This window comes from Haemaphysalis longicornis, unplaced genomic scaffold (genome assembly GCF_048455015.1).
Source record: "Haemaphysalis longicornis isolate Haplotype H1 unplaced genomic scaffold, Haemaphysalis longicornis Haplotype H1 scaffold_4, whole genome shotgun sequence".
Lineage (NCBI taxonomy): Eukaryota > Metazoa > Arthropoda > Arachnida > Ixodida > Ixodidae > Haemaphysalis > Haemaphysalis longicornis.
The window spans coordinates 223,767,176-223,782,802 of record NW_027526361.1 but is presented as its reverse complement, the minus strand read 5'-3'; the positions used below and the strand labels follow the sequence as shown (position 1 = coordinate 223,782,802).

At 47.1% G+C, this 15,627-nt stretch overlaps 1 protein-coding gene across 1 annotated transcript in view; it reads left to right on the top strand.

Moving 5' to 3' along the window:
* The window catches only part of LOC144179654 (nephrin-like), an 81,514-nt gene extending 68,174 nt beyond the window's left edge, over nucleotides 1–13,340 (top strand). Inside the window, exons 15-20 of the mRNA XM_077708092.1 lie at nucleotides 1,129–1,410; nucleotides 3,897–4,196; nucleotides 5,094–5,405; nucleotides 6,430–6,600; nucleotides 10,593–10,717; nucleotides 11,771–13,340. Of these exons, the coding sequence (XP_077564218.1) occupies nucleotides 1,129–1,410; nucleotides 3,897–4,196; nucleotides 5,094–5,405; nucleotides 6,430–6,600; nucleotides 10,593–10,717; nucleotides 11,771–12,007 (1,427 nt within the window). The 3' untranslated portion in view covers nucleotides 12,008–13,340. The remainder of the gene's footprint in view (nucleotides 1–1,128; nucleotides 1,411–3,896; nucleotides 4,197–5,093; nucleotides 5,406–6,429; nucleotides 6,601–10,592; nucleotides 10,718–11,770) is intronic.
* The last annotated feature ends 2,287 nt before the right edge of the window (nucleotides 13,341–15,627 follow it).

The following is a 15,627-nucleotide window of genomic DNA, read 5'->3' as shown; positions in this document are numbered from 1 at the left end:
ATCGTTCATACCTGCTTAGATAGCACTTCCTATGGGTAAAAATACCTTTCCTCACCCATCCAGCCTCCATTGTATGTTCCCAGCGCAATCTCCTGCCGAATTCAAGTTGTGTTTACAACCTGGCACTCTTCCTCATATCAATTAGAGTGCAAGCAAAGCACCAACTGACCCTTCTCAACCACCCTTCCAACCACGAGCTGTGCGAGAACCTGGTGACTAACAGCGATCTGGATGTCTACACTTTTTCCTCCAGAGCGAAGGCTGCCGGTCATCACATGGTTTTCTGCAATTTGGAACCACTCCCCCTTCACCGGCTCAATAAAATGTTTTTCACTCACTGACTCACTCGCTCGAGTGCACCATCTTGGTGCAATTCGTTTAGCGAGAGTTACAGTAAAACACGAGTGCCAGTGGTCTCACATTACCCCGACGCGCCTGCGGTTGGAGTCCATGTATTGATAGCAGTCAGGAGCTCCTGAGTGTGTACCACTTCGCGATGAACTAGCCAAATATTACAACTAACAAATAAAGGAACATTTGTTATGTCAATTAAAATCATTAATATAATGGCCCACCCGTACATCACCGCGTACTACCGCTAATATATATAGAAGGATGGCCCTCGAGATCGCGAGCGTTAATGGAGACTAATGAAAATGATGAAGCAGCTTCAGTGAGGTGTGGATTGATGACGGGCACCGATGATGATGTCATCGGCGGAGCAACGATAATGATAAGAAGCACGCCCCCGGAAAAAGAAATATCATACTTGTCAAGATAGCGTCTTCCATTGAATGTGACATTCCCTCTGTTTGCAATTACCTAATTCCTTCTGTGATAATGCGCCCGGCTATTCTTTGATAACCTTTCGCCTATACATTCCGTTCTTTGTTTTCGAATAAACAGTTGTTAGTCAGTGCTTGTGTCGTATTCTCTTCCCTTTGTCCCGTGCATCGCGTTGTTTCGTTAAATTATGTAGCAACTTGCCCAACTAGAAACCCTGCTGATGATAAGAAAGTTCCTGCATGTATGTTTTTTTTTTTTACAATAGGGCAGTCCTGTGAGTAATGGTCGAAGCACGCCTGCTAGTGGATTAAATATACATTCGTTATTTACCATGGCACGCAGATCCTGCGCGCATCACCAAGCTGACGGAGCAGGTGCTGGCGGGGGTGGGCGAGAACGCGTCGTTCGCGTGCGCCGTGGACGCGGACCCGCTGACGGACAACGTGGTCCAGTGGCGCAGCCCCGTGTTCGACCTCAAGCGGCGCGCGCGGCTCCTGCTCGAGCGCGGGCGCGCCTTCCTCACGCTGCTCAACGTGACCCGTCGGGACGAGGGCCTCTTCGAGTGCGTCGCCCACAACGGCCTCGGCAGCCAGGTCGCCCGCGCGGCGCGTCTCACCGTCAAGTGTGAGTGGCTTGTCTGGCCGCAGCTGGGCCTTGTTAGTGAGAGCTGCTGTTAACGCTATCTGGGCGCTGATAGAGATAGCTGCTGTGCATTCAAATGCAAAGCGCGTGTGAATACTCCCTTGAGTGAGTTGGAGCTAGGGATGGTTTCCCGAAGCGTTTAAACTTTTGCTTTCGAAGAGCCTTTTAAACTCGGTGAACATAGGAGCTGGCGTATGGTGGTATGGCTTGGAACTCTGAAATAACTACGGTGGGTCGTGTTGCTTTGAATGGTAACGCAGACGACGTTGAAATACTTTTTGTTGAGAACTACAGGACCCAGTAGTCAACTTTTGATTTAAATGTGGCAACTGCTGTCGCGGAGAGTCCACCTCGTTGCGGTTGAGCCGCCAGGGAACGGAGCCGTCAGACACCCGATCGAGCCCCTTTAATGGCGACAATGATGATGATACTAGTGTCCAATAGATTCTCATCTAGTGTATGTCTGAGTCAATTTATACGCCACAAAGGAGCCCAACAGGACACACGAGAGTTGTTGGGTAGAATAGGAAGGGCACTATGGGTGCCAAGAACAACTTGTTCCTCTTCTACGCAATTCCCAACAACTGTCGTGTGTCCCGTTGGGCTCCTTTGTGGTGTATAAATTACCCCGTGGACCTACGCTAGATGAGAATCTATTTTGCGTTAACCAAACATTTTAGTCTAGTTGGTTAATTAGTGCAGTAAAAAGAAGAATAGGGCGCTAAACAGACGAAGACGAAGGTAAACACAAAAGACGTATATAGGTGCCAACTTCCAACTCAGTGTTGGATGTTGGCGCCTTTATACGTCTTTCGTGTCTACCTTCGTCTTCGTCTGTTTAGCGCCCTATTCGTCTTTTTACTGCCGTATCTTGTGCATCGTCGGAGATTTTTATTTTTCGAAGTTTTCTTTACTTCTGAGCTTCTGGGATTAGGGGAGCGTCACTTAATCGACTACCGTACCCTCACACATAAATGGTGAACCAGAATGTATGGTCGTGATTTCCTCAACTGCCATAGCGACAGTCCTTTGTATACCTTTTTATTTTTTGTAAACGTCTCAATAAATTTTCATTCAGCATAAACTGCAGTTATTCAGCGACAATCTGCTTCATTAAAAAGTCATTGCACAATTTCCAGGAAACGAGGTTGTGGATGTAAAACGTTTTACGAAAAATTAGGCGCAAGTGGGAGGCGGGGAAACTAATCAAGCTGTTAAAACCTGGCGTGCCACATCATCAGCAACGAAAGGGCCGAAATACGCAACTCCTGACTTGAAGGCGCCATCTACGTTCTTCTCAAATGCCCACCCACAGCCATTTACAGTGGTAGGCCATTAAGCATTGGGGCGTGCCGTACATGACTATTAAAGGCGCCTCGGAACGATTTTTCATTTTTGTCTCAAAATCTGAAATGCTTACAGGACATTTTTCAACAAGCGCATTGAGTGCGTAGAATAATGGGTCACAAGGTACCCCAGGCCAATTATTCTGTTCTGCGCCAATCAGTTATTCCACACACTTGCTGGAAAGATTTTCTCTCTTTCTGGGTGCTTGTGTGTCACTTTTTTTCGTCTTTGTGAGTTTGCACACCGTATGGATTATCAACTAGCCGGGACCCGTACTCTCTTTCTCAGTACGGGAAGTGTTTGCGCGCCTAATAATGGGTTTGAGCCATCCCGCCCCTACAGGCGGGCTTGCCTTTCAGTCGCAGCAATGAACGCATTCGATCGCCACTTTGCAAGAAATCACAACAAGAGCAAAGCAGGAACCGGAAGACTTGTCTGCTGCGACGAGAAAATGGCGCAATGCTGCCTTCGAGCTGGCGATAACTGTAGCTTTCGCAGTACTTCCGGGTCCCAAAGGAAACGGTGAATGGTTCATGGGCAGTGTTGAAGGGTTCATTTAAAGGGACCCTGCAACCATTTCGATAAATGCTTTCAATCTTTCCTTCGCGTCTTGAAGCACTGCGAAAGCTACAGTTATCTCCCACACGGAACAGCGCTCCGTGCTCATCGCAGCAGACAAGTCTTCCAGTTACTGCTTTTCTTTGTTGCGATTTTTCGAAAAGTGGCTACCGCATGCGTTCATGCCGCGACTGAAAAGTAGCCAGCCGATAGCCGCTACACCGTTTTAATCACGTAATTCCAGCGCTAAAAGAACGCCAAGACCTGGAAAGAGAGAAAAATCTGTTGAGAAAGTTTCTAAGTTATCTTATGGCCATAGAGCAGTAATTTTTGTCTGAGGTACTTTCAACCCCCCGATCTAAGTACTGGATGTGTTGGCTGACTACGGTCTGCGGTTGGCTGACCCGACTGCGGTTGGCTGACCCGATCTAAGTACTGGATGTGTTGGCTGACTACGGTCTGCAGGAATTTAGGATTTCGAAAAAAGTTGGAAAAAGTGTTGCAGGGTCCCTTTTATCCAACTGCTCCGGTTGATTATACCATTTGGGCGTATCTTGGCGCAGTCAAGGCGGCGATGCTGCAGGCCCGCGAGACAACACTGGCGGCGGAGCTTGCCCGGCCCCTGACCCTGTCTTGCGCGGCGCACGGGGCCCCGGGCCCGGTCTTTGCCTGGTCGTTCGGCAAGACGCCTATCAGTCCCAACGACTCCCGGCACGTGGTGCACAGCGAGCGTGAGGACGCGGTGCGCTGGAGATCGACGCTGGTCGTGCAGCGAGTAGGCTCGGCCGACTACGGCCGCTACACGTGTACGGCGAGGAACGAACTCGGCTCCGACTGGTCCCGCTTCGCCGTACGCCCGAGAGGTGCGCGCCCTTGTCCGGCTTTGTTCATCCCCCACGATAACTTGGGAGGCGGGTTACTTCTAGTCGCGAGCGTAGCTGTGAAATCTGCCCCTGCCGGCAGTACATTGGTTAATGTCACATGTAGCTAGTTGCACACTGGTAATTCTAACGGCCTTGCGCTTATAGCAGAAAGTACTTGCGTCCTCTTCGAGATTGAAGGTCCCGTTTGAGTACGGACGGATAATAAAAGAAGCGCGCCTTACTCTGCGTGATTTCTGATGTGTTAAATAATTACACGTCCCCAATAATGGCGGAAAAGAGACGTGGCTGTTGTTAAAGGTGGGCGGGCAGGTACTAGCTAGCACGCATGCAATGGATGCACTAAGAGTCAATAGAATGCGCAAACACTCGACAAGCCCTAAGCCTGTGTGTGCACTGAGAATAATATTTTCGAAAATTTTCGAGCCTATAAATAGAGATAAAGGAAGATTAATACACGGAAGAAAAAAGAAACTAGGACAATAACCGAGGAGTGCAAAATTAACACCAAATGTTACTAGGAGAATTCAACCTTGCGAGTGTTTCCTGGGGGTTTCCACGAAGCTTTTTAGGTACAGTTACAGGTATAAGTTTGCGACTGAAAGATATTGAAGAGGGTATTTCGGTAGCCTGAACAGGAAAGTGGACGAGGAAAGAATGAGGAGAGAGTTGACAAAAAAGCGGAGATAGCGTACGGCAGGGTGAGGCACAAACAGTTTAGCGCTCAAACACCCTCGGTGGTCAATGTTGAAATTCCAACGGAACGAAATTGTTAGTGACGAGCCTGTAATGAGGTCCGTACACGCTTTCTTCCTGTCATTATTAGTACTAATGTGTTTATAATGTGTTGCGCTTGAACAGAGATCTCCAATGCCGCAGGGAGGCCAGATCCGCCCACCGCCGTGCGCGCCCTCAACGTGAGTCACACGAGCGCGCTACTGATCTGGTCCCCGGGCTTCGACGGCGGCCTCGAGCAGCAGTTCCGCGTCCGTTCGCGGCGCATCGGTGGAGGCCCCAGCGGGGGCGGTCGCTACGAGCACACGCCTTTCTCGCCAGCAGTGGGCGGAGGTGCCCCCGAGCTGCTCATAGAGGGCCTGGAACCGGGTGCCGAGTACACGTTCAGCGTGCAGGCACGAAATGCACTTGGCGAGAGCGTCTTCAGCCAGGAGTCGCCCGCGGTTGCCACGAAAGGTGCGCGTGGCGCCACCAAAGGAGCGATATGAGACCGCTGCTGCTCATAGCTGCTTTGGGTAGCACTTTGTTCCCAATAGTAAATTTGTGCAAGCCTGGGAAATGAGAAGGCGGTGGGTGGGGAGCTCGGAATTCCTAAAGCGGCGGTCCACCGGTTCATAATACCTTCCGTGTAGAGCTCAAAGAACGTTGACGATGGTATGTCACGAAAATACGATGGCATGCCGGCCCTCGACTCCATCTCCTTTTCCCGATACGCATGTTGCTGAAAGCGTCGGTACCTCGACTGCTGTGCTATGTCCGCGCGTCAAGCCTTCCGCGTACAGAAAGTAAAGCGATCGCTTCATTGCCTCACAGCAACGGTCTTCAACGAACCTATTTCTTCCGGCGACTACCGGTGACAAATAGCTCACAAACTCTGAAGGAGGGTGGAACGACATACTTTTCAAACTCGGAGCTTTTCACAGGATGTTTGTAAAATAGCAAAGGCAAATTTGAACATTAGCAAAATTGACTCTATAGAAAATTTTTGAGTGCATGCAGGTCGAAAATGAACATTGAGAATTTGGAAGCCAGCCAACAAGCAGACAAAACGTATGTAATTGAATTTTCACCACACCTTCCTTTTGACATGTGCCCCGTGCTTTACTTGCACCGTTTTAAGTGCCGTCAATTGCTAGAGCAGAAAAATAAAGTTGACTGCGGAATCAGCAATTTGGAATAGAACGTATTTCCAGATGTCGACTATTATTTAATAGCAACGTATAATGAATCTAGATAACTAATACCATTTGCGAGTGTCATCACTATGGCAATGTTACCCCGATCAATATCTCGATAGTCCAGTTAGACTACTGCGCTGGAAGAAATGGCTTTGTATGAAATTGCGAGTGCCCTCTATAGCGGGTTGGGAAGCACTTGAACTGATTTGCTGGTTGCCATTGAAAACTGAGCGTGCTTAAAATCAGGTAGCAGATATGTGCGAACTGAGAAATGTGCGACCTGTTCACACTGGCGTTCGCAGCGTCCGGCTGGCCGCACAGCGGTGCCGTGATGGACGCTCTGGGAGGACGGCCAACGACAGTGGCGCAGGTGCTGCTGGTGAGCGTGGCCGCATGCGCGACGCTGCTGCTCAACGGCCTGCTCGCCGCGTGCCTTGTGCGCCGCGCGAGGCGGAGGAGGCGACGCCTGGCAGGTACTGCTTCATTCACCCTGGTTATCTCGCTTCTCTCCTGCAGCACCAACGTCAAAGTGTGCTATAAGGGAGAGGAGTGTCGTTCGGGAAGGACTAGGGGGTCTTTTTGGCGATGGAAATTTCTTCTGAGGAACATCTGTTGTAAGCAGCGGCTCTGGTGGCCGTTGTTTAGCATTTGGTTTCAGAAGGTGGGTTTGCTAAATTAATCCTTATTTCTTGCCCTAAATATTTCTATTTTTTCTTTTTATGATATAAAGTTTTATAAAACCCGTAAAATAACTGTTTACTTTGATTTAAAAATTTATAGGTGGCGCTGGCTGCAACACGAGCTGTCTGGGTATGGAGGAAAGAATACTCAGGAGAGGCCCCTACGAGGAGGTTATACTAAACTTTGGTCCCTAGCACCCTAATGCATTACGAAAAGTATGGAGGAAGTCACGTGATTTTTCTTGAGCCCATAGACAATGTTGCTTACTTGTTTACAACTGCGGCGGCTAAATTTGGGCGAATAGAACGGACAAATTTTTAAGGCGCTTGGCATGTGGCTGCCTCGCTACGCTTGCAAACCAGCGCAGTCGCTACGACAAACGTTTTTAGATTAAGCCAGTTTGAAAACTCTGCCGTCGGAGGCGTCTGCGTTCGATATCCCGCAAAGCTGTTGCTATGACGACGACAAACGCTACTTTGCCAGGCTTAAGAGCTGAACAATCGTCCTTCTATCTCAAAAACGAAGGCTGTTTTTCGATTGAAAGTTTGGGTGAGGGTTACAATGGGCAAATTGAAGGCGAAATCAACAGCTTGGAAGATGACATCGCACCGAGGAATTAGCGACGAAGCTGTTTTCGCTTCGAAGCGGGAGGGCAGGGCGACGCCATGTTAGTCAATTCAAACCGGAGACAGCAAAGCATGATGGGATAGAGTGCTGGGCTCCGTGGGCTCAAGTTATGGCGGGACTCGGCTTCACAAATGTGACGTCAGGGCCTCTCCTAAGCTTTTCTTTCCTCCATGTGTCTGGGGAACGCCTGCGCTCCATACAATTTTTTCATCGCAGAAGGGACCCACGCTCTCCATTGGGTTTTCCCCCGCATGACACACCTATGCCTTCTAGTACACTGTACCCATGGCAAGGAGGAGGAGGCGGAGCAATGGATGGATGAATGAATGAATGAATGAATGAATGGATGAATGTATGAATGAATGAATGAATAAATGAATGAATGAATGATTTGTTCATTTAAGAGAGGTTGAACGCCTCATGTTGGGGAAGAGGAAAGAGCGAAGAAAATAAATGAATGAATGAAACTTTATTGACACAAGGATGGCGACTCGGCCTACGTGGGGGCGGGTGGGGAGGGTGGTGTCAATTCGGGAAAACTTTACATTCTCAGATGGACGCCAGTGGCGAGAGCGAAGTCCCACAAGGAGGCAAACACCTGCTGGGCTGTGGCTGCGGGTGGGTAGAGCCAGTCCGTCAAACACGTAACGCTGCTGTGTTGGCAAGAGGTGCAAGTAATATAGCTTGAGGAGAAAATAAAAGAAAAAAGAAAAAGCTCGCAGTTGACATCGGATCATTTCACACATCCGCTTTGCACACGGACTTATTTGTGCAGGTCATTTGGGGGAAAGTAACTTTTCAAGAGGGTTGACAGGTGTTCCTTGGCGGTATCTTTATGTCCGCCCTGCATGCAGAGAATCTCAAATCCACTGGAAAAAGTTGGCATCTTTCGCGGAAGACTAGAGGGACGGACATAGTATAGTTTGTGTCTCTCAGTATAGTTTGTGTCTCTCCCGTTCTTTGTCCAGCTTGCCGCATTCCTATATAACGTGCTTAGCGCAGGGTCTGCTGTTGTGGCATTGGGTGCGCGGGAGGAAGAAAAAAGTTGATTAAATTACAACATTAAACGTTCAAAACGTTCCGGGACAGGTTCACCATGCACAGCTGGTCCATCAGCTGGTCCGAAGATAGCCGAGCCAGCCACGTTGGGTGTGCAAAATGTGGGGAGTGAATTGCAAGGGGGCAGGAGAAACTAGTGTTCTAACTAGCGTAGGGTTTGGGACGAGTGGGGTATGCAGGGGACTGTCGGATACGGTAGAGAAGATAACGAGCAGGAGTAGGGGGAATGTATATGTGCATCGAAGAATGTGTACGTGTGGGGTGGTTAGATATTTGCCCGCAGGAGGGCCGTTTCTCAAGGTCCTGTAACCGAATTAGGTCAAAGAAAAACTTCGCCGAATCAACACAACGTGTCGCTCACAGGACCAGTTTGCTGGTGGCCAAGGCGTTTGCGGCGACAACCTTATATTGGTTTTTGGGAGATGGTTTTGTTTTGCACACGCGTTTTGCACACGATTCAAGTGCGTTTCGGCAGTTATGAAAGGCTACAGCGTCCGCGGCGTGAGCATCATGGCTTGCAGTTGAGTGCATGAAAGCTTTCGCTTATTTCTGTCACATTGCATAGCGGCTCTTTTTGGACCCCAGTAAGCACGCGGCAAACCTATAGCTGTGTGCGCCATGTAGCACAGCTGCGATCCGCGGCTGGGAGGGCTAGTGCGTCTTTCACTCCCTTCAGTAAGTGGAGCAAAACGTGGTTGTGTATTAAATGGACTCTACAACACTTTTCGAACTTTTCTCGAAATCTTAAAAACTTGAAGAGCGTAGTCAACCAACACATCGAGCACTTGGATTAGGGGTCGCAAAGTACCTCAGACAAAAATTACTGTTCTACGCCCATTAGGTAACGTGGAAACGTGCTCGAAAGATTTTTCTCTTTTCCGGCATTGACGTTCTTCAACCCCTGGAATTACGCAGTTGTAGCGATGTAGCGGCTACTGACCGGCTTTACTTTTAGTTGCAGCAACGAACGCATTCGATAAAAACTTTGAAAAGAAAGCCACAGAAGCAAAGCAGAAACGGCAGGCGCACCTGCTGCGACGAGCAAATCACGCACTGCCGCTCTGTGCTGGCGATAACTATATGTAGCTATCGCGGTGCTTTCAGCCGCGGAGGAGATAGTGAAAGCGTTATCGGAGGTGTTGCAGAGTCCCTGTAAGGCGACTAGATGGAACTCCTAAGCTTCAGCTCATCTGCGCCTATGGCAGCCGTGTGAGAAGAGGAGTAGAAATTAAGTGACTTGCTTTGGTTTAAATTAAAGTACAAATCGCATTCGTTTATCCTAACGCCACCTTAACACCACTTGCTGTTCTGGGCGATGTCGCAGCAAGCTCAGATCAACATTGCTTACGCATTACCCCGCCATTTCCTCCTAAAGGAACTCAATTGACTGACGAAAGCAGCCAGCAATGAAACTTCGGTGAACGGCTATGTGCAGCGCACGGGTTGACTAAAAATATTTGTTTGCGATTACGTAATGCTAGCGTGACGCTTTGCATTGTGCAGCGCCACAGGGCGGGTCACATTTTTGAGTGAAACTGTACGTGTGCTGCTGTCATTTGCCTAATAAACATCATTTGGTGCATGGATTGACCACTAAAGTGCATTGTAGTGAATCTAAACTACGCGATTGCAATCGGTAGCATACCTCGTCTGAATTTCCTTCACCTCTAACCTCACCTGATAAGTTATTCTCCCGACTTTTAAATCATAAATGAATTCCCTTTCATAATCTGGAAGTTAATTGAAGCCTTCCTTGATTACAAAGTCGGCTTCATGGCGGTTTCATTAGTTAAAGCGGAATAAGCGTCTCGGTGGGACTTCATGCGGAAAGCAACCCCCCCCCCCCTGCTGCCGCACGGGGAAAGAGCTGTTTATGGCTTGGACGAAATAACAAGCTTCAAATGAAGTGTAAGTGCCACAAGATGTGGTAGGTCATGAGCTACTTGATGATGATGATGATGGTTAGAGTTTTTTGGCGCAAGGCCAGCTGGGGCAAAGAGCGCCAAACATGAGCTACTTTCCCGCATTGTATTAAACGGAACGCGTAAGCAGTCTCGTACCTGCACGATGAAACTGAGCTGAAATTTTGAATTCGCAGAGTCCGAGAAAGAAAACGTTGACCCATCAGCGGAAATCCAGTTCTGCACCGCAGAAGGCCATGATTCCACATTCGAAGGACGTCCAGGGGCGACACCGGACATCTATTCTGAGCACGAAAAAGCTGTAAGTACACAGTGATTCATCACGCTTCGAGTATACAGGTGCGCAATTAAGAGGGCTGGACATCGTGTGAAGTTCATAAGTGCCGGTGTAATTCTTTGTTCATTATTTGTCCACTGTTAAGCATCCTAAATTTATTGGTACCCTTGATTGAAAAACTCCACAGAAAAAAGTAGAAACCTCAATATACAAAGTGACTAATTTTACTGAAATGAGCTTTAAAATGCATTCGCTCAGTGGGACCCACTAGCATTTTGTAAGTTTGTAAGTGAGGCCGTCAATCCGGACTTATCAACCAGAGAAAAATTTGGAATTTACCTTTGGTCACCAGTAATTATGTTGTTTTAAGATTAACATAAGCGTAGCATGGGCGTAGCAGTATTGTTGATGTAGAAAACGAGTTATTTATAGGATTATTTGCCTAATCAACCGCTGCACCGTCGGAGGCAGGCGTGTCACGTGGTCCCAAACAGACCCCAATGACTGGCATGGCAGTTGCTATCAGTATAAACGATACCTTCAATGTGGTATGTTCGCAAGCCACAAGTGTTCGAAAACCAAGTGACAACGTCCGACGAGGCAGAGAGAAAAGCTACCTTTATTTCACGGATCAGCAAAAAACGCTATATGGCACTGAATAACCACCTCGATGTCGCACATATTCCTAATAGGATCAAGGTTGTTTCAAGTTCTGGAGAAGCTTGCTGTTACTGACTGTCATATCTGCCTAATCGCACGTAGAGGAAATTGTAGTTTGATTAGTTGTAGACACGTTAACTCAGCGGTCGCAAATACATTGCTTCACTAGCAGTACGAGCAATATTTTTTTCACCGGACTGACAAACTACTCTTTTTAGTGTACATTCCTGTACAAACAAAAAGGCCACAAGGAATTTCCTTGGGCTTGGCGCACAAAGGATTCGGAGACCTATGTAGTGAATAATCTTAGTACAAAACGATTTGCCGGTTATGATGGCTCCTAAGTTTTTTCAAGAACTGTTTGTTTAAAGGAAATATTACTGCACTTTATCAAGCTACTTGTCCTGTTTCGAACAGGGAAACCTAGGCGGAGAAGACGACGACTACAGCGATGGACAGTGCTGCGGTGGCTCCATCTACACATCGGCGACGGCGGAGACTCTCGACGATGCATCCGATGTGCGCGAGTCGCTGCTAAGCCAGAGCTCCAGTCACGTCCTCTGCCCACAGGACTCCATAGTTCGGGCGGCCCCCTGCCACCCGCAGGCGCCTGTGAGCTGCGTTCTTGGAAAAATGGGAAGTCACATGGTGTGACCACCGCTGTTTCAAGCGGGAGCATTGCATTATTTCCTACACCTGCCGCTTTCCGACAGCTATTTGGACATCATCATCGCTGGCCCTCAATTTACCAGGGGGCTTTTGAGGGCATCGTACTACGGGATGTGTGGACAGCTACTGGCTGCTTTGTGCAGCGCGTACAAGGTTGCAGCGTTGTCTCAGCAAAAGACAATACAATAATTGGCACCACTTATGGTGTACGGGTAGAATCAAAGCTGACTGCGGTCTGACGAGAAGTAAATGGTGCATCAAGTAATAAACAGTGCGAGTGAATCGACAGTAAAGTACGTACTGAGACACTTTGATTCAGATAGGATGTCTTCCTGCTGAATAATTTTAAGGCAAGCAGGGCAACTGTGCTAAAATCCACAGTTGTCCTCATATACATTGATATTACTTGCATGCATATCACAGCCTATAAACAATACGGTTTTACATTTGCCTCGAAACTGTGGTATGTGTGGACACGATAACACCGCAGGCGATCTAGGTTGCCGACTCAGAAGCTTGAAAGCCATACTGTGTAACTCACAATGTGTACACTCAAGGGTGCCCATTACAAAGAAACGTCTTCATCGGCTGAGGGCGCCCTTCAGGGCCTAGTTGTTAGCATTTCCATGGCGATTGCAAATGCTTTTTACCAATTCTTAGACCAAGGAGATGACACGCGCGCAAAAAAGCGCATGGCTGTACAGGGGCTTTGAATCGTCTTTGACATACCCCGAACGGAACGTGACGCTGTTGCACAAGGTATGTCAAGTGCTGTGCAGTACAATGTGTCTTACTTGTAAAAATTACAGCCGGTGCATCTGGTCCTTTAAAATGACTAGGAAAATTGAGGATGTTTTTTTGGAACTGATGTAGGTGGCATTCTGTGAAAAAAAAAAATGCAGAAAGGACAGCAATCATATCGTGCATGAGAAAACAGAAGAAAAAGAGTGTGTGCCTTGGCTTTGAGTTAGCCAACGTTTCGAGTTTGTACTTTCTGTGGAATCCACGCATCCCACGAACACTTTCTGTGGGTGAGAGACCTGAGGTGAAGCATAGCCGGAGGGTATGGTGACCAAATCCTTTAGGCATTTTTTGCCTTCCGGACACGTTCGAGACACGTTGTAAAATAACACACAGTAGAAACAGTGAAAAAAGAAAAAGAGATCAGTGGGCCACCTTTACCAACAGATAGTGCGGACATATCTTTATAAAAATCGATGCTGTGCAGTTGTATCCTGTCAATTTTGTAAATAGAGCGACGTTTTCACGTGTTTATGAGCATTAATAAATTTCTACGTCCCTCGTTGTTCTTTGTTACCGTCCATTTCCTGCGACAAAATTTTCAGCCACCGCCCCTTCTGCGTAGCACTGTGAGCGCTGTCCAAATCTTCGATCCACAGAAGATGGAGTTTGGTCTGTTATTATTGCTTGCAATTTAGAAGCGTGTGATATGTATGAGGTCGCCAACAGCTATGACAGTGCAAAGGTACGGTTATTTGGGTCGTTTCTCTATTTTTATTTTTGTACTTTTCGGGGTCCATGGTGATAGGGAAGTCACTGGTGGTTCTTGTTCCGTCAATTTTTCTTTTGGAGTATTTTTGGTTTTGGTGTTTTCATTTGCCTTTTCTCAAATTGCATATTTATGCCATTGATTATTCCGTGACAGCGTATCAATTATCTTGTTTGCCCTTCAGCTACCTTTCGTTTTTTTACTATTGTGCATCATATGCAAGGCTCAGAGAGTAGCACTGGCTTGCAGTTAAATACGGGCAACTTCAGTATGTAGACATTACTTTTTGCACAGTCACAGCTTGACCTCATTGTCATGATATGCTAAAGAGCTAATCAACTAATAACTAACTAAACTGACCAGCTAACTGACCAACCAAATTTTTATTGACCAAGTTGACCCATTGCCCCCTAACACGCTAAACAAGTAAACAAACAGCACATACCTCCTAAAAAATAGATATTTCGGGTATTGTATGGGAGGCAAAAGTGCCTTAGGAGCAGAAACTTTATAACTTACAATCTGCTGCCTCAAACACCGACGAGCTCAACTGAAATATCTCGTGTAATGAAATACTCCCTTCCCTTTGCCTGGATTGTGGGCATCCTTTCATTTCAAATTTTTATCTTCCTGCCTTTTGTCACTACAATAATTTAAAAAGTGGCCAAATGTCAAATCGGTGGCAGACAAACTGAATCGGGCAGTGATTTCAAGAGCACGTGTGCTGTCGCATGTAGGCGCATGTTCAAACTAGTTTACTGGCATTCTATATACTCGCATGTCTTGTCCACCCTCTGGTGCTCAGTCGGGCTGAGCTTTCTGGTATGTGGACAGCAGCGGTGGCAGCCGCACCATCAGCCAGCATCTTTCCGCATTATGCGCGTAGCCTTGCACGGTAGTTTTATCGGATGTGTAAAAGCACAATTTATCATGCGTGGGTGCTGCGAGTGGAACGTAGGGTGTTTGTTGAAGGGACACTAGAGGGTAGAAAGAAGCGGACCTCTTTCGGTAGGTTACATTGGCATGAATGCAAGTATACCACTCGCGGCAACAACAGTTGTTTATTACTGCAGGAAATCCCAGAATGCTAAAAAACAGGTTTTATTGTCCTGTACGCTTTTACCTCATTTGAATTTCTGTCGCCGCAAATCGTGGATTACGATATTAGTGGAACTTTTATCAGCAGCTTTGTGAAGCACACATGAATGCAGGTATCATGTAATGGCAAAATAAATCTTTAGAGGCACTTCCGAGCACATGTGCATCAGAATTGGAAAAACCTAAGGTTTTACACATTATTAGGAGTTTCTTTTAGCCCATCTGATAGTAAGAGTAGTTGCAATTTTCGACTTCGGTCTAATATTTCGCATACTCGCAAGTGCCGTCAGATAACTTACGCAAGCGAAAACGACAGCTGTTCCTCATTTTCACTATTAGTGTTTATTTATATACCAGAACCAGGGGCACGCGACCCCGCCAACGTGCACCGTGAGGGGCATGCGTGCTTCGGAGGGTCCTTTCAATAAGTCTTGGATATTTATTTATTTATTTATTTATTTATACAGGTACCTACATCGCCCTCGCGGGCATTATTGTAGGGGGGAAAACAAGCAAAGGAATACAGTACAGTCAATATAACAAAAAATGGTTGCGGGTAAAAGGCTGTATGGTTGAAACAACAAAGTGTTGACTTACACTGTCATAAATAAGGCATCACATTGCAGATACAAAGCAAAAACGCAAAAAAGAAGAGTGCTATCGGTGACACAGGGCAATAAAGTAAAATAAAAAGCAATTAGTACGGAACGCATCAGAAATGTACAGTAGGGATTAGTTCAACAAAAAATTGTGCAAATTTCTAACAAAAGATGAGGGAGGCGCAGAGACAATTTCCTCTGGCAAGCCGTTCCACTCATGCGTGGTCCTTGGAAAAAAGGCGTATTTGAATGCATTGATCCTGGACGCGTATTCACGCAGTTTTAAAGAATGGTCAGTACGGGGTGACACATAGGTAGGTGGCCTTATATACTGTTCTTTGTCGATGCCTGTTCTGTTCATGAATATGCTGTAAAATAGGGACAGTCGTAGGTATTTT